Genomic DNA, 26,706 nt, shown 5'->3' on the forward strand with positions numbered 1-26,706 from the left:
TATTATAGCCCTACAAGAAGTATGATGGACGGAAAATGGAATTATAGAGAAACAAGAAGCTGCAGCCAAGAAAGACATGAACTTGATACTGGATTTATGAAACACCACCAATTTAAACATCTGGTGATAGGGTTTACATCTATTAGTCAAGATTATCAGTGCTTAGAATAAGAGGAAAATTTTTAAATTATAGTTTAATTAATGCTCATGCCCCGACAGAATCTGAGGAGGAAGAGAAGGAACAATTCTATGAAACCTTAGAACAAGTGTGTGATAACTGTCCATGTCACGACATCAAAATAATAGTTGGTAATTTCAATGCAGTAGTGGGGAAGGAGTAAATATTTAGAGTTATGATTGGAGATTACAGTAAACATCTCGTTAGATCAGTTAATATGATATAATTGAGTAGCTTAATATCAAAGACGGACATCTGACCTCAATCGAAATTTAGATAGCTGTGGTTTTTTATAAAATTTTTCATGCTCTTTCCAGTTATAGTGAAACCATATGCAAACTCTAACACTACATTTATAAAATAAATTGTGTTAAATATTACAAAGAACATGTGAATTAAAAAATTTCCTCTAGATCAAAACTATGGAGACTACAGATGTCCGTCTTTGATATTAAACTACTCAATTATTCTCATTCAGATTTCAGCAATGCAGTACTGTTTCCTGCAATATTAAGTTAGAGAAGTTATCGATGTAAAATTATATTGAAAAGAGTGTTGGATTGGTTATAATTGAACATCAGATAATTTTATTTATGTATTAAGTTGCCAAGGCCAAAGTGACAGCATGATGACTACAAATCTTGTGGGTTCTTCAGCTGAGACTGACACTATAGCATGAACTGAATGGAAAGAAATTATATTAATAAATCTGCCAATCCAGTAAACAAAATTGTTACATTACTATACTCAAAGACTGTTAATAAAGTGTGGCACTTAAGATTTTTCTTTTTTTAGCTGATATACCGCCAGCATTCCATTGTAAGATGTTTAGTTGATTCTGTCCCCACCTGGAGATTCGATTGGGGGACTATTTTACCTCCGGATAATTTTACCTTAATGGTAGGCCTACTCATTTCATATTGGAGTGAAAATGGCAAGTTGTAGCCGATTTAAGTGAACACCATATTTTAACGTTTTGGTAGCTACTTCATTCACACACAACCCCCACAATGTCTGGAGGACCACACCTGCTTTTGGTCGTCGGGTCCATTGGACCTAGCTGGGAGATCTTGTTGATCACCAGCTTTCCCTCCTTAAGCCACTGGAGGACGATTTTAGTGCCATAACAGGTCAGCACTAGGAACAAAAAAGTAGAAAGAGGAGAAAGGAAAGTGAAATGAACCCCTAGGCCTCGTTGCAATAAGTGAAAGTCTCAGTAATCTTCTACTTCACATCAATAAATTTAAGAATGCAGTTATATTGTCAGACTCCAAAGCAGCTATTCTATCAATAGTCTCTAAACACACACCTTCATCTCAAACAGCAGAAATAACTAAAATGCTCTCTCAATTAATATCACTCAATAAAAGAATTGTATTCCAATGGATACCATCCCATTGTGGAATCCTGGGAAACGAGAATGCGGATGCACTAGCAAAGAAGGGCAGCACTGCTACTTACAGACCTGTTACTAAATCTACATATTACTCTGTGAAAAGATTTATTAAATCTATGTATATACTTAGACTTCAACAAACAAAATTTGATAGCACAATCTCAAGGGAAGAAATGGACTCTCTGCATCATAATCCACAGTTAATTCCCGATTTACCACGAAAATCGTCTGTAGCTGCATTTAGATTGGCAACAGGCCATGATTGTTTGGCCAAACACCTGCATAGAATTGGAATATATCAGTCCCCTAACTGCCCATTGTGCAACTCAAACCAAGAAATGGATTCGGAACACCTCAAAATCTGTGCTTCAGTGGCTGACCATGATAATATCTTTGAAAAATACTGGAGTGCAAGAGGTCAAATGACTTTATTGTCAAACGCCTGGCATTAGAAAACAACAACAACAAGATTTTTCTTTACAACCTTAAGATTTTTCTTTACAACTGAATGGTCAAACATAATGGGTACCGATATATAAATAAGACTAAAATTAATTGTATATAGACAGTGATTATTTCATTTTCACTGATTACAAAATAAATAGTAAAAATATAAAATTATATATCCACTGAACTGAACTAGACAGTAGCTCTAGTTGAAAGTTTATAATGGAATATAACAATAATATCGAGACAATTTTAACAAAATATTTTGTATGTTACGTGATTTTCCAAGCTCATATTTTCTTAAATGTGAAATCTGCTACGTTAGAAAGAGGGTAGTACTAAATAAACTCAAATATAGGTAACTTTAATAGCGCAGTGTAGGAATAATTAAGTTACTTTACATAGTGATTTTATAAAAATTGAGCATACAGAGTTGCAAACAGTTTTATAAATAACAGTATTTTTTTTCGCAACGATAGTGTTGGTGCTATTGTATTTTGCAGTTTTATTCTGACTTTGTTATAGGTGACAGTGAATTGAACAGCACACTGGATAATCTTGATCACATGGCTGAGGGGCTGTAGTGAACAGAGCACAACTGGACATGTAGTCTCGTCTCCAAAGGCAAGAGTTCTTGTTATAGCATTAAATGAGAAAGTTGTTTATTGTTATTGTTATTGGCATAGTTTTGGAATGGTTTACAACATTAGTTTTTTAGCGAATTATTTAGAATTCTGCCTGTTTTCTAGGAAAAAAATTGGAAATCTTTGTATTTTTTTACTTGGTTATTTAACAACGCTGTATCAGCTACGAGGTTATTTAGCGTCGATGGGATTGGTGATAGATGATATTTGGCGAGATGAGGCCGAGGATTCAGACTGTGCATGCCTAAAAACAAGTCAGTTCACAACTGATCCTGTCGTGTTTACGTGAACACTGCATAACTCTGAATGAACAAATGATTGCTAAGGGGAAGGAAACCATGCGTTACCCCTGCACCCTGCTTGTCAGAGGTCTGCATCGGACGTTTTCTCTCGAGCGCCAAGTAGTTCATAGCATAATCCGATAGGTAGCGCACATGCATGATGGGTAAAATTGTCACGAGCGATAAATAATGATATTATGTTTTATTTAACGACGCTCGCAACTGCAGAGGTTATATCAGCGTCGCCGGATGTGCCGGAATTTTGTCCCGCAGGAGTTCTTTTACATGCCAGTAAATCTACTGACATGAGCCTGTCGCATTTAAGCACACTTAAATACCATCGACCTGGCCCGGGATCGAACCCGCAACCTTGGGCATAGAAGGCCAGCGCTATACCAACTTGCCAACCAGGGCGACACGAGCGATAAATCCTTGAACGGTATAAGCCGAGCATTAGACATTCGTTCTTGTTACAGTGATGAACTGTGTAGTAACATCATAGATGTTTATCATTTCAAAACTTTGCAGTGTTTAACTAACCTCTCCATAGTACAACTACAAAACTTGCTTTAAAATGTAATATAAACATAGTCCACAAATGTTTATAAAAAAGGAAAAACCTGACTATTAGGATCATAAATGTCATAAATTTATTTATATTCTTATGGCAAGAAAGCTGATATCCACATGTAAAATTTACTGATTACTGCGCTGTGCTGTTGCTCTGGTCCTTTCTTCGAGCTGTTATCAGTCAACTCGCGAGGGACGCCCGACCCCCACGATGGTGCCGGTGAGTGCGAGTAAGCGGCTCGTGGCGTTCTCCCGCATGGCAGCTAATTGCTGCTCCGCGTTCTCCATGGTTTTCCTTAGCATGTCCTCGATCTGATATATGTCGTCCACATCTTAAAAAAAAAAGCATATACGTGAGTTCATAGTACATTTCCGTGGCATAGCAACAAGAGGTAAAATGTATGAAAATAAGACAGAATAAATGGCGTTTGGATTGTTTATTTTTTATCACGCTGTAGCATCGTGGCCTAAGCTCTAAGGCAGTGGTCGTCAGCACTCGCTGAAATGTGCAAAGGGTAAGCGGTGCCGTCCCGTGTGCACCGTCGTGCAGCAGGAAGAGATGGAGAGCATACCCGCTAGCAGCTACAAGTGCACCATGGTGCACTGCGTTTTCCGCGGGTAAGAGACGCTAGCCCCAGGGTGCTCTGTGCTGACGACCCCTGCTCTAAGACATCATGCCTGGACTTGAGTTACTACGGAATGAGCTCTGGTTCGAGTTCTCATGGGGAAAGAATTTTCTCATAAAATTTCGGCCAGTGTATGCGACTGGTGCCCACTCAGTATCGTAATGAATTTGGGGCGGTACAATAGGTGGCGAAATACGGTTTCGAAAACCAGCTAAGCCTACAACGGCTGAGGAGAGAAAAATCATCTTGTTTTCCACACGTTACCCCCTTTCTGGACATGATTGTTCACCTCTGATGAGGCATATGGACGTGAGGCAAGCAATTGTCTGGTCGGCCTTGGTCCTTCATGGGCTGTCCCTCCTCAGATTTTAGTAGGCTATAATACACAGAACATAACATTCTGAAGGCTGCATTCATGGGCACCTGCAGGAGAGTTAAGAGGGATCACTTTTATTTCTCTCTTGTATTTAGGAGGGACCCGAACACTTGCACTGCAGCCTGAGGCTTATTGTGCTTATCATTCCTATTCTGTGAATGATTTGAGTAGCCGAACGGCCACGCTCTTGTATAAGTACAGCACGCCGCACGTGAACTTCACCCGGGCTATGATATGGATGATGATAATGTGTGAAATGAAAGAATATTGATAAGGAGCCATATACTTAGGAAGGCAATCGAAGAGTTGGATGTTAATTGGATATCTACTTCCTATGAATGAGTGTAAGTAAAATGAACATACTGTTAGCCTATACAGGTAGAATGAAAAGTAGATGATGTTGAGTAAAGTTTTTATTTTCTGTGTAAATCATAACGCGATGTTTCAAAGATTAAGTCTAACTTTGTCTTCAGATGAAGAAGAGGGGACAAATTCGCAACCGTTACCATCGGCTATTTGAATTTATTGACCTTCAAGTAACCCGACAAAAAAAAGGTGATATAAACGAAACAACATCTTAAATTTTATTATACCTCTCTGCTTCTTTCCAGTCTGCTCGAGGAATTTTTGGAAGTTTTGAACAGTCCTAGTCAAGTTTTGTGCTGCTTGAACCACTCTCATTGTGGACGGCACGATTTGGTCAAGGAATACTGTATCTGGAATAAAAGCAAAGACCATACATATTTCAAGTACGAAGTACTGTTTACTTTGATTCTTGCTTTTGGCGTTTAATACTGTGGCTTCCTATGCGTAATTCAAAGTTTCAATGTGCTGCATTTTGGCCTAATAACATTTCATTCTTAATGTTCTTACGTCTTGTCTGACTGTAAACGTTGACAAAACTAGACATTCACAAATTTTGAAGCTTTTTTTTTTAAGTCATCGGTTCCACCAGACTTATGGCCTAAACTACAAAGATTAGGGCGTTGACGTGTCTCGTTTAAATGCTTTGTACTCACTGTGCGTCGTTTCTGCTAGGTTGCATCTTGGTGCCTGCAAACAGATGCATCAGTTACGTATGTGCAATCGAAGTTACGAGACTCTAGAAACTTCCGAGCATAATGCAGTAAAACCTCGTTAATCCGGACCCCGATGAACCGGTCTTCACTTAATCCGGACAGGGAAAAAATGATGAGCTTGAAAAAATTAAAGAACTTTGTACATTAGAACTATGGAATTACAATATTACACTTATAATATTAAACATAAACAAAATCCAACAAATTTACATTAGAGTACTGTTACAAACAAATATTATCGTTTACACAAACAAAGGTTTAAAGTATAAGCAGAGCGGGTAGAAGAGAAAGTGACGATACTACCACTAGTCCAGCGGTTCGTCGCAGAGCGGCGCTCGCTCTGCTTTCTGTTTTCAGTTTCAGGAGCGCTATTCGAGTCAATGCAGATGTTTTTAAAATACCCACTAGATAAAAGTATATTATAGTTTATCACAACATTTTACTTATTTAAAAAAATATAATACTACTACATTAACTACTCTTGAGTTATATCATTCACTCCTGAATCGTAAATACGAGTATAATAATCAACAGTAAACTGGAACATTCTGTCAGCTTCAGAGAGAAGAACGCAAAAAAAAGTACAGCTTCGCAAAACTGAACATTTTTGTGTTGTTGTAAGTACATTTTGACACAAAATTATAGTTTTCGATGTACAAGAAAGTATAATATAATATATCAAATGGGACATTATATTTTCACCAATACTTTTTTACTACTGCCAGAGTGGGTAGAAGACGTTACTTCCTCTAGTTCAGTGGATCGTAGCCGAGTGGCGCTAGCCTTGTTTTCAGTGCCCAGTTTCAGGATAGCTATTCAAGTGAATGCAAAAGGTTTTTAAAAATAACCCATTAGATAAGAATGTATTGTAAAGTACTTAGTTACAATATTTTACTTCTTTAAAAATGTAATATTACTATATTAACAAATTGTGAGTTATATAACACAACCCTGAATAGTAAATATAATAATTAACCGAAAAATGGAACACTGTGCCGGCTTCAGCCAGAAATACGCAAGAAAAAGTACAGCATCGCAAAACTGAAAATTTTTATGGCACTATAAAGTACGCATTGACATGAAATTATAGTTTTTATACACAAGAAAAATTGTAATATAATAAAGGAGACACTTTATCTTCACCAATAGTTTTTATCTACTATTTAGTCATTAGTTGCAGTTGTATCTGGTTTATACGTAATTCAGGGGAACAAAAAATATTACGTGCAACTTAAACTCATAAATTAAGCTTCGATATTATATCTAACTTATGCTAATGTAAGTTTTGATCTTTTGAAATACCAAGGTTATTTTGTGTTTTGTAAAATTAAAACAATTTGGTAGACTGTATTAAGTAGTTGTATGCTACTTATTGGAGAATATTAAATTAACGACTTTTCTCATATGCTCGATTAGAAATCTCTTATGATGTGGAAACGTAATAAACAAATGTAAAAAATTGTAAACCAGATTAAGTTATAGCCTAGATGCAAAGTAGAATTATACTGTACTTTTGTTACTGAAATAACTTTTACGTTAATTACGACTAAAGTGCTATTATTAAAAATAAAATAATTAATAATTAAACATGCATATTTAATGAAGTAGAAGCTAGGTGCTTGGATTCAATTAGGAGTTCACAATTAGCACTTTAATACAGCACATTTTTAACCGGCACATAGATTGAAAAATCTTCACATGTAGAAAGTCTATGGTAATCATCACAAGATAATCATTTTCTAATTCCAAAATAGCGCTCTAGAAGATCCTAGTTAATTTTTTTCTGTCTGAATATATTTAAATCTGCTATCCCACAAGAATTAATATATTTCGCTAGTGCTCTGAATTGTCACTCTAAATAAGTTAATTCAAGGGTTCTTTCTTAGGCAAATGTGTTCTTTATATTGTCAATTACGTGTCATATATTTTCTAAAATCGTGTAATGCTAGAATCCTTTGTACAGGGCAGACGAGGGAGTCTTTGAGTTCAACGTATCTGCATGGTCGTTCATTCACCTTTGAATTCTTTTGTATTTTCACTTTCCTCGAACCGATCTCAGTTTATGACTCTAAAAAATGTATCGATTTTGAAAAACTCACACTAAACAGCTGAAATGCTGGTCTGGAGTTCATTCACTGGAAGGAATTACGATCAATGTAACTAGACATAATTTTGGCCATTCAGGTGCGGAGTAATGGTACATAAATGCATACAAGCGCATGATCAACTAAGGTGTTCTTCTGATTTTCGGGTGTCACATCCAATTATTTTTTACTCGGATATTTAACGATGCTGTATCAACTGCTGGATTATTTAGCATCAATGGAATTGGTCATAGCCAGATGGTACTTGGTAAGGATTCATTGTTATGAGAACGGATTGATGTCTTCTTCGTTGGATATTTTCTCTTCTTTTCTTTTTTTAAGATATCGAGGCAAGTTTGGGAAAATATGTGTTATAGCATACGGTATTGGACTCCAGTTCTTGCGTGGAAGTCCTACCTCTTTATTGGCAATAATAAATTTATCGGCTCTTACAATCAAAAGTCGCCCTGGGTAGCGCAGTTGATATAGCGCTGGCTTTCAATGCTCGAGGTTGCGGGTTCGATCCCGGCCGAGATCGATGGCATTTAAGTGTGTTTAAATGCGACAGGCTCATGTCAGTAGATTTAATGGCATGTAAAAAAACTCCTGTGGGACAAAATTCCGACACACCGGCGAAGTTGATATAACCTCTGCAGTTGCGAGCGTCGTTAAATAAATCATAATTTTAAAAAATCACAATCAAAACCGCAGAAAAATGGATATCACAGATATAAGAACGAGCATACAGTTTTCTGTGTTCGTGGAATTGCTCTACACCACTTCTGAAAAATAGTCTAGTCTATGGAAGGATAAAAGAAAGTCTCTTCCTTACAGATTATAGAGTATCTATAATTGGATTTACATCAAGAACAAAACAATTAGGCTTATTACTACTCGCTCACATAAACGGCACAATAAAAACCACCCGAACACCACAAGAAATATCTTCTTAATTCCATAGCAGAACGAGTTCTACATGCTCTGTCCACAGTATTAAGAGGAAAACTGCAATCTTAGAACGATCGCCACGCCAATGTTTCGCTCAGTTGCCGCGGCGACACTAGGGGATTTAAAAGTCCCATTAGACCCTTGCCGAGTTACCACACTTTCTATTCTAAACGCTCTGGTATAAGTAAGAGGCAAAAGAGTGTGTTCAGGCCTGTGCTCTTTAAATACACTGTAATAAACGTGTTTTGTTGCTATAAACGGAGTTTTAATGCACTTTCTACTGCTCTGTTAATCCGGACTTTCGTTAAACCGGTCAACTTATCTCACCAGTTAGTCTGAATTAACGAGGTTTTGCTGTATTAAATTGTTAGACTTTCAAGAAATTTTATGCTCGACCATGCCGAAATGTAGTAATTATACACCTGGTAGCAGTCCTTTAATGCATGTCATTAAAGTACACCTACTCATTAAAGTACAGGTGTTTTCAGCCAATGACAACTCAGCTTACAGGTGTTCAGCCAATGACAAGTCAGCTTTGTACCGTTATAAAACCGCAAGTATCGATTATTCTCGGATATGCAATCGAAAGAGAATTAGCGAAAAGTCACGGAGGCTGGAAATCCAATACTGTCGCAGAAGGTTATGTTCTGTTACTATAATAATTAGCGTTAATTGTAAATAATATTCAAATAAATTCAATTTGTCATCTCATTTTTCAATGTCGAATTCAATAATCAAGGTTATACCAAGTTTAACGGGATTACATCAAAGTCAATGACATTATTGTTCCTCGGAAAAAATCAATACTTTCGCGTCTGCGCACATCTCACAATTCACGACCTAGAACAAGGTCACTTCCGATCTTGTCAGATACAAATAAAATGTATACATCTGAATAATTTCAAGTTAGAAATATGGTCGAGCATAAAAAGTCGTATGAAACTCGCCTATAATGGTAATTAAGAAGCTCGTATGAAAATTATGAAACTCGCGTGCGCTCGTTTCATAAACATCCATACTCGCTTCTTAATTACTATCATTATAGGCTCGTTGCATAATGTACTATTATGTGTGTAACTACATAGTGTCATGTGTCCATTTCAAAACTTCTCAACTTAAATAATAATTTTAGATGTGTAGGGGACACGATTTTCAGGAAACACACGTCGATTTAGGTTTTGAGGAGGAAGTTACAAATCACTTCTGATTGACTTTTCCGTTTCACACTTTTAACCCTCAACCCCCCCCCCCCTCACTTTTGAATTTCAAGCGAGGGTGTAGCCGAGAGACGTATGAATTGGCGTAGGAAACTAAAATTACATAGTAGGAAGACCTGGAGAAGTAGGCCTAGGTTTATAATTAGATCTGTCTTATAAAAATAAGATTGATGAAATAAATATTTTATTCTTATTTGTCGTAAGCCTAGGACATGAGATTTTAAGTTTCGCTTGAGAATTTAAATTTGCATTCACTTACTTGAGCAATGAGTATGACGATTACGGCGACATTTGCAAGCGTCCTCAACATATCGGGTACTAGAAAGAAACATTAAATTCGCTTATCTGACCTCATTTCAACACAACACAAGAATGTAGGGGATCGTAAAAATGTATGAGGCATGAGTTATTGTTTCGTTTCTCTCGTGGACCTGATGAAATCGTGGTCACAGTAATTAAAGCTTAGCCTGCAACCCCGGGTTCAGTCCCTGGATATCGAAGTAATAGTAATTTATTTTCCATTACACAGGTACAATGTGTGGGCATTAAAATTGGAATAGAAATATTAAAATAACAAAGTCATGAATAAGATCCATTAACAGTGGTTTTACAATAAACAGTTACACGAAATAATAAAATATATAGGCCTACAGGGAGGGAATTGTTACATTAACAGTGATTTTACAATAAACAGTTACATGAAATAATGAAATACAAGTATATAAGGGTTTTTCTTAACTAAGTGAAGTAAAATTTAAATAATAGGCGTATATATGAAGTTCGTTGCAATACAATAATCAACTCACTTCATAAGGGATTATACATCATATTAATGAGAACTGAGGTTTGGTACTAGACATTACATATATTTTACGACGTTTTATCAACATCTTAGGTTATTTAGCGTCTGAAGGTGATAATGCCGGTGAAATGAGTCCGGGGTGCAACACTGAAAGTTACCCATCATTTGCTCGTATTGGATTGAGGGAAAACCCCGGAAAAAATCTCAACCAAGTAACTTGTCCCGACCGGGATCGAACCTGGGCCACCTGGTTTCGCGGCCAGACGCACTAACCGTTACTCCACAGGTGTGGACGACATTACATATCAAATGATGAAGGATCGGTGGAGCGGAGAAAAATTCTCTCCAGCACCGGCATTCGAACCGTGCTGACGCTCTATCCACTAAGCCACACCGGATTCCAATTCCGATGCCGGATTGAATCCTCTCAGTTTAAGGTCCACTTCTTAGTTTCTCTTTAGTGGCCAACCCTCATGCACTGTGTCACAGATGTGTGACCGTGGCACAATGTCCAACACACTATGTGCAGAGGTGCACTCATTGCGAGTGACTAAGTGGCGGGGATCCGATGGAATGAGCGCCGTCTTAAATCGTTAAGTGATTAGATATTAGATTAGATATTATTGCGATGTACCAAGTATCGTGAATTCCTGCACGGGAATATCATATGTACTTCGGTACATCTCAATAATATTACATATCAGATTAATAATTTATAATATATACTGGATAAATATGCTAATACAGAAGATTTTCGGCCATAATTGCACAAATTATCTATTCCTTGTCATGTGTCTGATGGTCGACTACAGACGTAAGCTGTGTGTCACGAAGTTGACATTCTTCCATCATACATGTTTCTCAATTTTATCTTCAGACAGCGGATTTTCGGTCTCGATACTGAACGTTAAGTGTATGTCAATTGCAGGGATGTAATTGAGCTCATTGCTAGGCTCCCTCAGTACGCCAGGGAACGTGGCGCCTTATAGCTGTGTAGAGACCGAAAATCCACTGTCTGTTTATCATATTGCGAATTATTTTAATTCTACGAGTAATTATTCTGTGCTCTTTGATTTGTTCTTCTGTGGTTGGTATTTTCTTGAACTATTATCATTCAAAGAATGTTCCGTGTCGTAGCGTCATGATCTAGGCATCATGCCTGGATTCGCGTTATGGAGTGCGCGCTTTTCCGAGTCCTTATAGGGAAGACATTTTCTCATGGAATTGTGTCCAGTGTATAAGACTGGTGCGGTGCCATGAAGCATCGTGATGAATTTGGGGAGTACAATAGATAGCGAAATCCGATATCGAAAACCAGCTGTAACTGACGGGGATCATCGCGCTGAGCACATCGTGCTGGTTGGACTTTCTATATCCACTTTTTCATCTTTATCTTCTTCATCATAGCTATGATGACGAGCAATAACAATACAATTTACAGTCGTGGCCAAAAGTTTAGAGCACCCGTTTAAAAATTGATACTTTTTAAAATATAGTGTTTATATGGAAAGTATTTTCTGAATATTTATTAGTACTGAAAATATACTGGTTCCAGCTGAAAATGTATAAAGTTTTATTTTTTATTTTCAAAAATGATTGTTTTAAAAATATTTTTGTTTTTTTTTTATATTTTTTTTTACATTTTTTCAGATAAATGAATTTCTCAATAATACAAATTAATTTCAAAAGCAACGGAAATTTGGTTAGGAAATAGTTTAAGGCTGAATCAATTGTAATATCAAGAAAAATAAGAGGTTCGTATGTTTTCTTCAAGCCACAGAGTGACAACGTGATTTATTGCCTGTTATAAACTGTTATTGTTAGGAGCGATCCCTTTTATTAGGATTGGATGACTGTAGTTTGGGTGGAAGATGTTTTGTTTATATGTTTCTTCAAACTGCTTGTGTGTATTGTAAATATAGATAGATGAAAGGAACTTGTAAAAATATTTGAGAGCTTCAGTTGATTAGTTATGTTCGTCACAATAAGTTGTTATCCGAGAAAGATTTGGTTATATCAACATGATAATGCCCCCGTCACACTTCTCGAAAAACCAAGGCATGGTTCACCGAGAAAGGTATACCCCTACTGTCTTGTCCTGCTAGAAGTCCAGATTAGAACCCCATTGAGAATATCTGGGTACTTCTATGGAAGGAAGTACACAAAAAGAACGTAAGAAATCTTCAAGAACTAAAATTGCAGTTAGCAACATGTTCAACAACCCTGAGGAAGGGTTATATACGGAATCTAATAAACTCAATGCCAAAGAGGATACATGCCTGTTACAATGCAAAAGGTGGTCCTGCAAAGTTCTAAGTGGATTTCGGAGAGAAACATTATGTTATTAATCAAAATATGACTTTTAAGTCTTTATTTTGAATTGGAAAATTGTGTTAATTTGAGTGTTGTTTGAAAAAATGGCGACAATGAATTCAAATTTCTTTTCTAAATTCTCTCTTTACATTTTAGGAACATTGGCAATTTATTAGAAGCGCAAATTACAGTTTACAAAAATGTTTATAGTTTTGGATTTGTGTTTTTTAGAAAAAATAAAAATGTACAATTCTGCCCATTCCATGACATATAACTTTTGAATTGTACTTATCATACATAAAAAACACTATCCTTTTCAGCTATACTAAAATCAAGTAATGATTAGGTTGTGACATGATATAATGAGTAAAATTGTCTTTTTCAAGGGGGTGTTCTAAACTTTAAGGCCTGTTCCATCTTAGAAATTTATGTTCTTTGATCGCTTGTGTACGCATTTGCTAGTCTTGATGCACTTCCGCAGCCTAATTAAGTAAAATGATTTGTCTGAAATACCGCTAGCGCCTGCCGTAAATAGAAACCCCTAACGAATCTATCGAATCGCGTATGTTCACGGAATAGCTAATTATCGATAGTTTAGACCAGTGGTATTCAATCTTTTTTTGCTAGCGTACCCCCAAAATGATTTTTTTTTACCTTCGCACTCCCAAACTGCATTGTAATTATATGAAAAATAAAAAAAAAAAAAAAAAAAAAGAATGAAAATATGTAAAGTGAACTAATTAGTAACAAATGTAATAAAATATGTCAGCACTTTTACATACGCAGTCAGTGAGTTAGTGGAATGTGTACCTGTTGAGACAACTCCGCATATCCCTGAGAGTACGTGTGCCATATGGTTTGGACGTTTCGAATATACTGTAACCTACATCTTCTATTTTCTTCTAATCGTGTAAGCCTAATAGTCAATTAAATCCCACTCGAGTTCTGATTTTCTGTAGATAAATCGAAACCTTTACTGAGATTACTGTAGTTAAAAGTTTCTTTGAACCTCATTAATATATTCAAATTAAATATGTAAGTTAATAAATATGTATCATTTAAAGAAGTAGTTCTAGAAAGTTAACACATGTTTAAGTAAAGGAACGAGGAAGTAAATACCGGTAAATAAATAATGACATAAGTAATTGAATACGTAAGCAAAGTAAGTAAATAATTAAGTAAACTACTAAATAATCAAGTAGTTAACAAAGTTATAAATTAAGGTATGAAGTAATGTTCGCCAACTCACAGCACTGCAGACGTGGTGCTGATCCTCTAGTTCTGTGTGGTCGCAGAACTTTGTGGGCCTGATAAACTCGGCCAGGTCACCGGGTGCGGTAGAGTTACGTGCAAATAATTGCTTTCGGGACTATTCTGTCTTACTATAACTGAAAGCATACTGTATGCAACGACTGAACCTTAATTTACGTGAGAAAATAAATAAACGGTATAATGCGAATAACACCCATATACAGTACTTTACGAAATAAATGAAGGACATTGTTTTGTGTGAAGATGTATGAACTAAAATATGCACGACTAGGCTATAGCTTGTTCTTATTACTGTGAGCTAAACATTTCTGGGTACATAGTTCTGCATCATCTCATTTTTACTAATTATTTTATACAAAATTAAAAAGAAAGCTACGTATAAACCCAATGCGATGTATGCAATGGAGGGGGGAAAGTACATCGTACATCAATATTTCCTGGCTTAGTTGCCTCATAAGTTATGCCTTTTTGGTATCACTTGTGAGCTTCAGACCTGTCTTCGGACAGTTGACTAGACTAAACAATTACTCGTGGTTTGTTGGTTTTATTACGGTATAATGTGTTCAATAAAATTAATTTCTTATTTATTTTAAAATTGTTAACAGCATTGATTGAATTTACAATTCGCCTTATAAATAAACAAAAAGCAGAGTGTAGAAAAAGACTTAGTATTGTAGTGTAGCTTAGTAAAAATCCATGAAACTTCGCTATACTGCTGCACAAGATACTGAAGTCTGATTTGCACAAACGCTTTTTTGTACGTATTTTTGTTAGTAGATAGACTTATCCTGGACCATGGCGCAGAAAGGAGTGATTTATTAGATTTGTTTCATGGACTTCAAGCTTGAGAAAAATAAGTATGTAAAATCATATTTGGTAGGCCATAAAACTAAACACTACCACTAACCATACTTTACAACAGATGCTCAAAATGAGAACCAAACCCAACCAACCCGCCTCACAAACCTTGTATTCTTTTTTACTCCAGTCGATAATTTTGTCAGACATTTTACACACAGTAGTACCTACCAGCAAGATTTTGCTCTCCTGTCTTCGCCGTGGTCCAAAGTAAATCTTTGATAAATAGTTAAAAGACACGAAACGGGCGAATGGCATACACGGAAAATATAGATCCACCTCATTGTTTAGTTACGAAATGTGGTCAGGAATGAGATCTTCCACCTTTCCCAAACCGCTGGAAGCATCCTCTTTCATCATACGAGTAAGAGAGAAAAAGTTAGAGATATAGCCCATATTTGGGTCGATGATACTTCACTTTCTCTGGAACGTTAAAATTCTTCTTGTTGAGGAAGCTATTATTTCTTTTTGATCTTGCGTAGACAGATTTAATTGATTAAAGTTCTTAAATAATGTGTTCTAGATAATATTCAAACTGTTTACATCGAAGTCATTAAATGTGTTCTTTTTATTCTCAAGAAAAACTAAAACTACGTCTTGGCCTCCCCAAAGGTGTTTTTCCCTCCGGCGTCTATATACATTTCTGGATTCACCCATACGTGCTACATGCCCTGCCTATCTCAAACGTCTGGATTTAATGTTCCTAATTATGTCAGGTGAAGAATACAATGCGTGCAGTTCTGTGTTGTGTAACTTTCTCCATTCTCCTGTAACTTCATCCCTCTTAGCCCTAAATATTTTCCTAAGCACCTTATTCTCAAACACCCTTAACCTATGTTCCTCTCTCAAACTGAGAGTCCAAGTTTCACAACCATTATTATTATTATTATTATTATTATTATTATTATTATTATTATTATTATTATATCCATAAACAGGCTTAAGATAAGATGTGTAATTCCTAAGTTATTTATTGTTGTCAGCTTGGCGGTGATGATAATACATCAATATTATTTTCTTTGCTATTTTGTACTATATAAAGTACATATACTCGTATTGAAACAATTATATTTTGTGAGAGGGGGTAGAAGTTATCCCTGGCAGGGATGTTAATATGAATCTATGAGAGGGGGATAACTTTCCAACAGGGGGAAAATCCCTCATCCCCTCCCGTTAATTCGCAGCGTGCTAGAAACTCTAGACTAGTGATTGCCAACCGAGGAGAGGGCCCTCTCTGTATCCGAAGAGCAATTTATTAATGGCGGACCGCGAACAAAGTACTAATAATAAACATTATTATTATTTTAAATGTTTTGTGAAAATTTAAACATTAATCATAATCTCTCGCCGAACCCGGTTAAGAAATCTTGTATTAGAACATTGGTGATTTCGATGAGTCAGTAAGATACCAGGCCAATACCCAAGACAAACATAGGTGTGTATAAATGAAAAGTAATAAAGAACATAGATAATTAGTGTTGAAACTGTTTATTGTCAGTAGCAGAATTTGTGTACAATAATTTCAGTTGCCAGCTGCGAGTCCTGTGAACATGGGGCCGTAATAAGGTTTCTGTGGATTCAGGATGCTGCGAAACTTGAAAATTAAGTTATCTATGTTGCTCAGAGTGGGGTATCTCATGGTGTTGAGCTGATTTTGAATGTTCTGTATGAAGTTCATTACCAAGTAGTTGTACCTGTACAAGTCGCAGTCTTGCAGGATTCCATCTGAAAATAAGACCAAACTTAGGTTAGCATATCTCGTCTTGAATTCTATAGAGATCATACAGTTCCAGAGTGGAATTTTTGCTGTTTTCCCTGAGATAGCATATACCTCGCCAGCAATTTATGTGAGATAAGAACACAAAGAATTTAGAGGAAATTTAACTGGTCTAATGGTAGGCAAAATACTACGTAGAAGTTGGAAACAATCTCCTACTAAGTATAGGCCTAGTCTGTCTCTCTCTCACATGGATTTTAAAAAACCCGAAGGTTCATTGCCGACCTCACATAAGCCCGCCATCGGTCCCTATCCTGATAAAGATTAATCCAGTCTCTATCATCATATCCCACATCCTTCAAATCAATTTTTATATTATCCTCCTATCTAAATCTCGACCTTTCCAAAGGTATTTTTCCCTTCGGTCTCCCAACTAACACTCTATATGCATTTCTGGATTCGCCCATACGTGCTATAAGCCCTGCCCATCTCAAACGTCTGGATTTATTATTCCAAGTTATGTCGGGTGAAGAATACAATGCGTGTAGTTCTGTGTTGTGTAACTTTCTCCATTCTCCTGTAACTTCGTCCCTCTTAGCCCTCTAAGAACCTTGTTCTTAAACACCCTTAATCTCTGTTCCTCTCTCAAAGTGAGAGTCCAAGTTTCACAACCATACAGAACAACCGGTAATATAACTTTTATAAATTCTAAATTTCAGATTTTTTGACAGCAGACTAGATGACGAAAGCCTCTCAACCGAATAATAACAGGCATTTCCCATATTTATTCTTCATTTAATTTCCTCCCGAGTGTCATTTAATTTGTTACTGTTGCTCCAAGATATTTTAATTTTTCCACCTTTTCGAAGGATGAATCTTCAATTTTTATAGTTCCATTTTGTACAATATTCTGGTCACGAGACATAATCATATACTTAGTCTTTTCGGGATTTACTTCCAACCCTATCGCTTTACTTGCTTCAAGTAGAATTTCCGCGTTTTCCCTAATCATTTGTGGATTTTCTCCTAACATAGGCCTATTCACGTCATCCGCATAGACAAGAAGCTGATGTAACCCGTTCAATTCCAATTATTATTATTATTATTATTATTATTATTATTTTAAAAGTTCTATGAAAATTTAAATATTAATCACAATTTCTCGCCGAAGCCCGGTTGAGAAATCTTGTATTAGAAGATTGGTGATTTCGATGGGTCAGTAAGATACCAGGCCAATACCCAAGACAAACATAGATGTGTATAAATGAAAAGTAATAAAGAACATAGATAATTAATGTTGAAACTGTTTATTGTCAGTAGCAGAAATTGTGTATAATTATTTCATTTGCCGGTTGTGAATCATTTGAACATGGGGCCGTAGTAAGGTTTCTGTGGATTCAGGATGCTGCGAAACTTGAAAATTAAGTTATCTATGTTGCTCAGAGTGGGGTAACTCATGGTGTTGAGCTGATTTTGAATTTTCTGTATGAAGTTCAGCAGCAAGTAGTTGTACCTGTACAAGTCACATTCTTGCAGGATTCCATCTGAAAATAAGACCAACCTTAGGTTAACATATCTCGTCTTGAATTCCATAGAGATCATACAGTTCCAGTGTGGAATTTTTACCGTTTTCCATGAGATAGCATATACCACGCCAACAATTTATGTCAGATAAGAACAGAGAATTTAGAGGTAATTTAACTGGTTTAATGGTAGGCAAAATACTACGTAGAAGTTGGAAACAATCTCCTACTAAGTATAGGCTAGTCTGTCTCTCTCTCACATGGATTTTAAAAAACCCGAAGGTTCATTGCCGACCTCACATAAGCCCGCCATCGGTCCCTATCCTGATAAAGTTTAATCCAGTCTCTATCATCATATCCCACATCCTTCAAATCAATTTTTATATTATCCTCCTATCTAAATCTCGACCTTTCCAAAGGTATTTTTCCTTTCGGTCTCCCAACTAACACTCTATATGCATTTCTGGATTCGCCCATACGTGCTATAAGCCCTGCCCATCTCAAACGTCTGGATTTATTATTCCTAATTATGTCAGATGGAGAATACAATGCGTGTAGTTCTGTGTTGTGTAACTTTCTCCAATCTCCTGTAACTTCATCCCTCTTAACCCCAAATATTTTCCTAAGCACCTTATTCTCGAACACCCTTATCCTTTATTCCTCTCTCAAAGTGAGAGTCCAAGTTTCAAACCATACAGAACAACCGGTAATATAGTTTTTTTTTAATTCTACTTTCAGTTTTTATGAAAGTAGACTGGATGACGAAAGCTTCTCAACCGAATAATAACACGTATTTCCCATATTTATTCTGCGTTCAATTGTCTCCGGAGTGCCATTTATATTTGTTAGTGTTGCTCCAAGGTTTTTTGAGTTTTTCCACCTCTTCAAAGGATAAATTTCCAATTTGTATATTTCCATTTCGTACTATGTTCTGGTCACGAGACATAATCATATACGTTGTCTTTTTGGGATTTACTTCTAAACCTCTCTCTTTACTTGCTTAAAGTAAAATTCCCGTATTTTCCCTGATGTAGTTTCTGTATTTTCTCCTAACATATTCACCTCATCCAATTGTAGTCCATACAGTATGAAATTTAAGTCGTTTTGAAAAAGCGAGAAATACCAAAATTTCCGGGATGTTAATATTAGGGTTGCTACCTCGTCATTGTTACTTGTTTGTTTTGTATTTGGTGAGAGGCCTGCAGCGAAAAAAAATTTACTACGAAAAATGGCGGCCGCTATTTCAGCGCTGTTGTTGGTCAGCACGACGTTTAATGCTGTCGCTATTTCAGCGTTACCTCAGCGCTGTCACGGCTTAACGCAGCCAATGTTAACACGATTAGGATCTATTAGCATCTTACCTCGCTGTTTCTTTTGTACTTCCTCTGTGATGTCCTGTAATTCCTTGAAGCTGAAGGTCAAGTCATTCGCGCCCTCCACAACTTTGCCGACCATAGGGAGGGCTTCGGTCAAGTTTCCAAGCACTGCTTTCAAATCGGGCAAATCAGGAGCTTCTGCAACACACACACACATAATTACAAGTCGTCGGGATTTGAGTCAGGCTGTTCTGCGTACAAGGCCGATGAGCCCTCAAGAACACTGAGGTCTACACCATACAGTGCCATGGCCCGGAATCTTGTGTTAGCATTTCTAAGTTTATAATAAAACATACTCTGAACGAAAACCTAATGAATTTATTGGGATCCTGAAGATCTACACCAGCCATGAGACAGACCAAATTCCTTATTGGAGAACCAATATCTAGCTTAAGTAAACAAGGAATGGAGAACCTTGAAATCGGTCACCGGACTTCTGACCGGACACTGCCATCTCAATAAGTATCATATTATATTGGGCGACTCAGTTTGTAGGAAATGTGGGATGGACGTTGAGTCATCAATTACCAAAAGCCGCATTTTTAGTCTCTATGTCGTCATGTTGAGTCATGGCGAAGCATTGCTTACCTATCTGCCTATTAATCCTCCTTGAAGGGAAAGGAACGAATTGCGGAACTGCCCCCGAACGTAGTCTGCTTGTGTGGTCCCTTGTACTAGTCGGAATGGAGTGGTGTGCATGATCTAAGGCCCCCACGCTACAGATTCTCCGCGCCGCCTCCAAATTCCCCTACAACCTACAGAATCGTTTTACCTTCCCGCGCAAGCATCACCGCGGTCCCTCACCCCGGTCCCACGAGCTGCCATGAGCACAGGGGAGAACCCACAGTACATATCACTACCACCAGCAACTAATGACCACATACCACGGGATCCAAGTTCGGTGGAGGTCCGCAGCTAACTCTACATCAGAGCATGCCCGAAGTATAGGAAAGAAACGGAGATGATGATGATGATGATGATGATGATGATGATGATGGGAAGAGGGGAGTCTAAAGAAAGCAGAAAAAACAGTACAACGTAGTCTGTTGTGATGAGAACCCAAGCTCCCGCATACCGGTAAGACGTCTGAGTATTTCTGAGAAAGTAAATATTATTCAACGCTTTGAAAACTGCGCTAAAATTATGGATATTGCACTTCAAAAACATGTATAGTACAATAATTTTTTCACGATCGTATTTTTAAAATTGCAAATACATTTGCATTGAAAATTTAGAGCAATATTGTGCGGGAATTCCAACTTTCAAGTCCTAACAACAATACCTGTAAAAAAAAAAAAAACGATCGTGCAAAAAATAATATAACGGCACTGATTAAGAGTGCTAAGATTGTACTCACTTTCGTCAGCACGAATGTTGCTCTGGAGCTGAAACAAAGATATTGAACAAAATGTTTATATGCGACAAACAAAATACTGAAGGCGTTGTGTAAGTCTGGGACCGAGTGACATTTTCTGTTATCCACAATTATGATTTGTAGGAGCCGACAAGTACAATGCTGAAACGTTACACCTTATTTTGTACAAAACAATGAGCTTTATAATGACTGCCGTTATTGCTAAAAATGTACAATTTATTATACCAATATTAAAAGTTTATAGTTACTCATTAATGAAATTGAAATTTGAGACTGTTCATATTGAAATATGCTAAAGAAAAAAATAATAAAACAAAACAAATGGCTAAGACTATTAAAGTTGAGACCTCATTGAATTCCCCCAGGACTTAGTAGGGCAGAATCATATGCACTAAAAGTGGCAAAATATGTATGCACAAGAGATGAACAAAACTAACTGCCGCTCTCGCTCGCTCTGTTCGTTGCATTTGTCTTTTGAATCTCATCTCGTCATTCTCGTGCGCTTCGAGTCTCGCTCATCATTCTCGAAATAGCATTTGGTCGGCGTGGAAAGATTTCATAACTTTGAATAACATACATCATTGAAATAAATAACATTATAAATGTTTAAATGAAACAAAAAGACAAAACAAAACAGTATCAAAGTGTTCTGATTCTATTATATGATATTACCTATGGTTATATACTGTAAATAAAAAAAAACAATTCTCCAATAAATTTCCATGTCTAACAAACATAAAACATAACGTTAATCTATTTTTACTTGATCTCAAACACATGAAAAGAAAATTCCTAGCCTTTTAATAAGGGCCTAGTAATTAAATAAAGACTGGGGAACGGATTATTATACGTTGAAAGGTAGAGATGTTTCAAATAGGCTACTTGATTGTTTATACATATTATAACAGTTGCCAAAGTAGATAAAAGTTCAGTCAGGTATAAACAACTGTAGCGATTCAAAGCTGCTTGACGTTCGGACTTCGGGAGTGATCAATCTCGATGTCTCGAAACACAAGTAATCTTTACGTCAACGATGCGACGTATACATCATTGTCGTGCGGGTTTTCGGCTTTGCAGGCGCTGTTAGTCTTGCTTTCTCGATTGTTCATCTCTAGTATGCACGGATGCCCTTAAAACTAGGTTATATTCATTAAAATAGCAAAATATGCACTATTAAAATGGAAAACTGGTTTTATTTTAAGTATGTTACTTTCAGTTATCGTTCATATATTTCATTAATAACACCGATTACACAGCTTACCTGAAATACGAGAGCCGCCAGCAGCGTGATTTCCACTGTCTTCCTCAGCATCGTGATCTGTAACAGCAAATACACATTCTCTTATTTTAATTGTTGATTGTTGTGGTACCGCAGCCTGGGTGTTACGAGATTGCAATAAGTTTGAATAAAATCGATGTGACTTCATTGATTCTGTTCGATGTAATTTGCATAGTCCTTCTGTGATTTTCCATTTTATTATTTTGAGGGTCGACTTTTTACTGCGAATTCGTTCTGACTCTTGAGACCGGACAGTACAACACAGTAAGACTAGGATGTCGTAAAAATAAGGTAGAATGGACACTTCGTCAAAGATTTAAAATCGATTTAATCCCATTTTATGCGAAAAGATTTATGACCGGTTTCACCAAGCTTCAATAAATTAATCCAAATGAAACATTAACTAGTGACAATGGCGGTTCGTGCCTAAAATGACATGGAGTTCACTACTTTTATGATATTACATAGTTTTCCAACAATTTAAACAATGTCTAATTTCTGAAAAATAAAAAAAAAAAAATAAAAATACTACAGTTCTTTAAAGTAGATAATTACCTCAAAATGAACCTGATGATGATGGTGATGATGATGATGTTGATCAATTATCTGTGAAAGAACATAGCGATTTTTTCTTACGTTATCATTCTGTCTTTAAATGTTCTGCCTGAAAGCTAAGCTACAATTAAAACTAACGTCAAATTTCAAATTAAGTAGGAGTTTTGATTCCCTGCCACGAGATGCGCAAATGTTTATTCTTTATTCCTTATGTTTGCCTTTTTCACTCACCAGAGCTCCAGTTGTTTCCAATTTGTTTACCAGTCCCAGTATTTTGTTTCTTTGGGGAGGAGATTACGAACACCAAATTCTCTCTGGTATGCCCTTTGAGTAGCTGTAATTGAATTCGTAATCCAGTGTTGCTTCACAAGGAAGAGCCGTTGATTTAATGTGTACTGCATTTTCAGTGACTAAATCAAAATGTCGGTCCCGCGCATCCTGCCTAGGACTCGCGTTACGGAATGCGCGCTGGTTGGAGTCCTCATGGGGGAAGAAATTTGTTCATGAAATTTCGGCCAGTGTATGAGACCATTGCCTACCCAGCATCGTGATGCACTTGGGGAGCTACGATAGGTAGCGAAATCCGGTTGCGAAAGTCGGCTAAAACTGCTGGGAGGGTCATCGTGCTAACCACACGATATCTCCATTCTGGTTGGATGATCGTCCACCTCTGCTTCGGCATGTGGGCGTGAGGCCAGCAGACGGCTGGTCGAACTAGGCCCTTCACAGCGCCACGGATTATTATTATTATTATTATTATTATTATTATTATTATTATTATTATTATGAAAAAAAAATGTCGAAAAAGCTGCCAACAATAAGGAATAAAGAATAAACATCTGCGCATCTCGTACAGGGAATCAAAACCCCTGTTTAATTTGACGTTAAAAACTGGTCATTAAGTGAATTTCCAGCCGAATAAATACAGAATTTTCAACATTTGCTATAGATGTTAATTAATAATCTCCCAAAGATATTCTATATCTGAGGTATAAAAAATTGTGGCTAGCATCATTCGTTTTGAAATGAAGAAAGAAATGTATTAGTTCTATATAAATCACTCTGTAGATAAGTAGGGGAGAGTCGGGTAGTATCGGACATCGGGTAATATCGGACAGTGAGTTTCTTTCATCTACCACACGATGATAGTACCTGATTGACATGGTTACGTTTCGGTGATGTCGAATAGAGAAACGTAACCATGTCATTCAGGTACTACCATATGGTGGTAGATGAAAGAAACGCACTGTCCGATACTACCCGATGTCCGATACTACCCGATGTCCGATACTACCCGACTCTCCCCTAATGATAAAGTATTGTTAGGACTTCAAATATCAGTTGTTTTTATTCCAAGGAGCCTTTTATTCTTATCTCTGCTTCGATTCGACTGTTTTTCTGGATCTTATTATTATAACCTCGAATGTTTAGTTGTCCAGAATTACAATTGTTCGCATTGGGATTATCTTGCCGAGTACAATTCGTGATAATAATTATGCTCAGGTAATTTAATTTCTATTTTTAAACTCGTGTTTGCGTCATTAGATAATTAGACAAACATTCTTTAAGCTCAATTGAATTACCGGAAACCTATCAGAACTCGTATTATAGAAGATAATTTATTAGTAAATTTATCCGGGAAATATGAACATGAACTGTAATGACATTAAAAGAAACGCAAAACTTCGTTTAATCCGAATTGAATGGGATAGTTTTCTTCTTGATTTCTTGCATAAGAAGTGCTGTCAGGTGAAACAGTGTGAACTTTGTCTCTAAACATGTTTGATCTGTAATGTTAATTGTTCTCTACAAAATTATGCCGCAGTCTAATTCTTATTAAAAACAAGTTACATTTTTAACAAGTTTATAAACATGTCTTAATATCGTCAAGATATTGGAAGACTGCATGACTGTAGCAGGAAGAGCTACTCACCTTAATGTCAGCTTTCGAGGTATGATCTTGGATGTCTGCTGTAACTCTGGTGAGAGGCAACACCTGTAGCCTATATATACTCAAGTTGAAGGTTCTGAAATTCCCCTCGTAATCCCTTGCGTTATACGACATTTGAGCGCTTAAGCGTCCTATGTCCATCTTTTCAATGTAAATAATTAAGACGACTAATAAAGATCTAAATGCCATTTTGAAACTTTCGAGAAAAATGAATCATACATCACACTCATAATACGTTGAAGCTATTGGCACGTACACGTTCCGCCGCCATCTATGAGCGCCAAATAAAACGATAATGGAACTAGGTACAGAAATTGTTATGCCACTAAAAATACAGTTTTCACGAAAATGGCATTTAAAACCCTATTTACTTAAGTTTTCATTATTATATAGCGAAATTTTTGGAAATTATTCATGTACTGCTATAGTAATGAAATACGCTGATATCTTTCCATGCTTATCCATTCTGGTTGGATGATCATCCACCTCTGCTTCGGCATGTGAACGTGAGGCCAGCAGCCGACTGGTCAGACTGGGCCCTTCAAGGGCTGTGGCGCCACGGATTATTATTATTATTATTATTATTATTATTATTATTATTATTATTATTATTATTGTCAAACATATTCCACAAACGACTTTCCAATTCATATGCTTCAATCAATCTCTTCGTCTTTTCCACACTCCATTGTTTCTTGGCTACCATTTCCACTGCTTCTGTCGCTAGAGTTAATGAATAAGTTCAACTGAATAATTTAGAGTAGCTATAATAAATGTTTACATTGTATGCGAGTTCTCTGTATGCGAGAGCAGTTTTCAAGGTCGTTCTATTTAGTCTCTCTATTTAGATATTAGAGTCAACGAGATACCTACTCTCAAAACCGTTTACACGGTGATATTCAGCTATAATCTCTAGCACTTTTCTCTGAACTCTCGCCGTGTAAACGTAGCATTAGCTGTATTTAGAGAAAAATTAATAAATAACTCCTTCATAGCTCTCTGCCTGAAAGAGTTGGCGCTGGATATGGGAGTTAGAACTGGTGCTTTCTTATTCTCAAATTCTGTTATTTCACCTACAACCAATGTTTAGGAATTAATACTACGCTAATTATTACATTAATGCATTGACTTGTTCATAAATACGAGTACCATTAGACCTATTAGGCCTACACTACTAGTAGTAGTAGTAATAATAATAATAATAATAATAATAATAATAATAATAATAATAATAATAATATCATCATCGCCATATCCACATTTTTATAAAACTAAAAGTCATTTCATAAGTGTTTCCTGTCTTGTAATTGGACAAATCTCTGTACACAAACGGATTGAATGACAGACAGATAGACATACTAAGGTCATGTCCAGAATCACTCTTTCGGCATGGAGATGCCGAAAATGTTAATTCTCGAAATCGGTTTTTGCAGCATCACAATTTTTCCCTAATGAAAAGGTAAAATGACCGATTCTAATGGCTTTCTTGTGTAACCTTCAAACACTGTTGGTATCCTTTTATTATCGTACTATTTCTTATAATTTCTCTGCTCGTTAAAAATTAAGTATGCCCTTAATTCTGGTTGAATGATCGTCCACCTCTAATGAGGCATGTGAATGTGGGGCCAGTAGTATGCTGATCGGCCTTGGCCCTTCATGGACTGTCGCGCCATTGACTATTGACTATGAGTTTAGGGATTCTACTACTCTCGATAATTTTACAGGAGGCATCTCGAACCGCTCTCAAAATACAACAAAATCACGCACTTGACACTCAAACCGCCGACGCGCCAACTGAGAATAAGTAAAGCAGAGAAAACTTTGGTAGGGAATCTTAGA

At 36.7% G+C, this 26,706-nt stretch overlaps 1 protein-coding gene and 1 long non-coding RNA gene across 3 annotated transcripts in view; one reads left to right on the forward strand and one right to left on the reverse strand.

Moving 5' to 3' along the window:
- The window catches only part of LOC138714991 (uncharacterized), a 138,466-nt gene that overhangs the window by 4,269 nt on the left and 107,491 nt on the right, over nt 1-26,706 (forward strand). Inside the window, exon 2 of the long non-coding RNA XR_011336145.1 lies at nt 2,547-2,645. This is a non-coding gene — a long non-coding RNA (uncharacterized lncRNA). The remainder of the gene's footprint in view (nt 1-2,546; nt 2,646-26,706) is intronic.
- Nucleotides 16,564-25,023, reverse strand: LOC138714983 (uncharacterized). 2 transcript variants are annotated; one of them, XM_069847331.1, is made up of 5 exons: nt 24,850-25,023; nt 22,344-22,400; nt 21,065-21,092; nt 19,693-19,845; nt 16,564-16,816 (listed from the first exon to the last, which is right to left on the reverse strand). In XM_069847331.1, the coding sequence occupies exons 1-5, from the start codon at nt 25,006-25,008 to the stop codon at nt 16,614-16,616; spliced, it is 600 nt and encodes a 199-aa protein (XP_069703432.1). In that variant the 5' UTR covers nt 25,009-25,023; the 3' UTR covers nt 16,564-16,613. The 2 variants fall into 2 exon arrangements, with proteins under 2 accessions (XP_069703432.1, XP_069703433.1); XM_069847332.1 differs by lacking the exon at nt 16,564-16,816 and adding an exon at nt 18,100-18,352.

This window comes from Periplaneta americana, chromosome 15 (genome assembly GCF_040183065.1).
Source record: "Periplaneta americana isolate PAMFEO1 chromosome 15, P.americana_PAMFEO1_priV1, whole genome shotgun sequence".
In the NCBI taxonomy this organism is placed as follows: Eukaryota; Metazoa; Arthropoda; class Insecta; order Blattodea; family Blattidae; genus Periplaneta; species Periplaneta americana.

Excerpts from the sequence above, each read along its gene's own strand:
- LOC138714983 (XM_069847331.1), bottom strand. The coding sequence starts at position 25,008 with ATGGACATAGGACGCTTAAGCGCTCAAATGTCGTATAACGCAAGGGAT. Across the intron at positions 22,401-24,849 it reads CCTCGAAAGCTGACATTAAG|ATCACGATGCTGAGGAAGAC; the intron begins GTGAGTAGCTCT and ends TTGCTGTTACAG. Across the intron at positions 21,093-22,343 it reads TGGCGGCTCTCGTATTTCAG|CTCCAGAGCAACATTCGTGC; the intron begins GTAAGCTGTGTA and ends TCTTTGTTTCAG.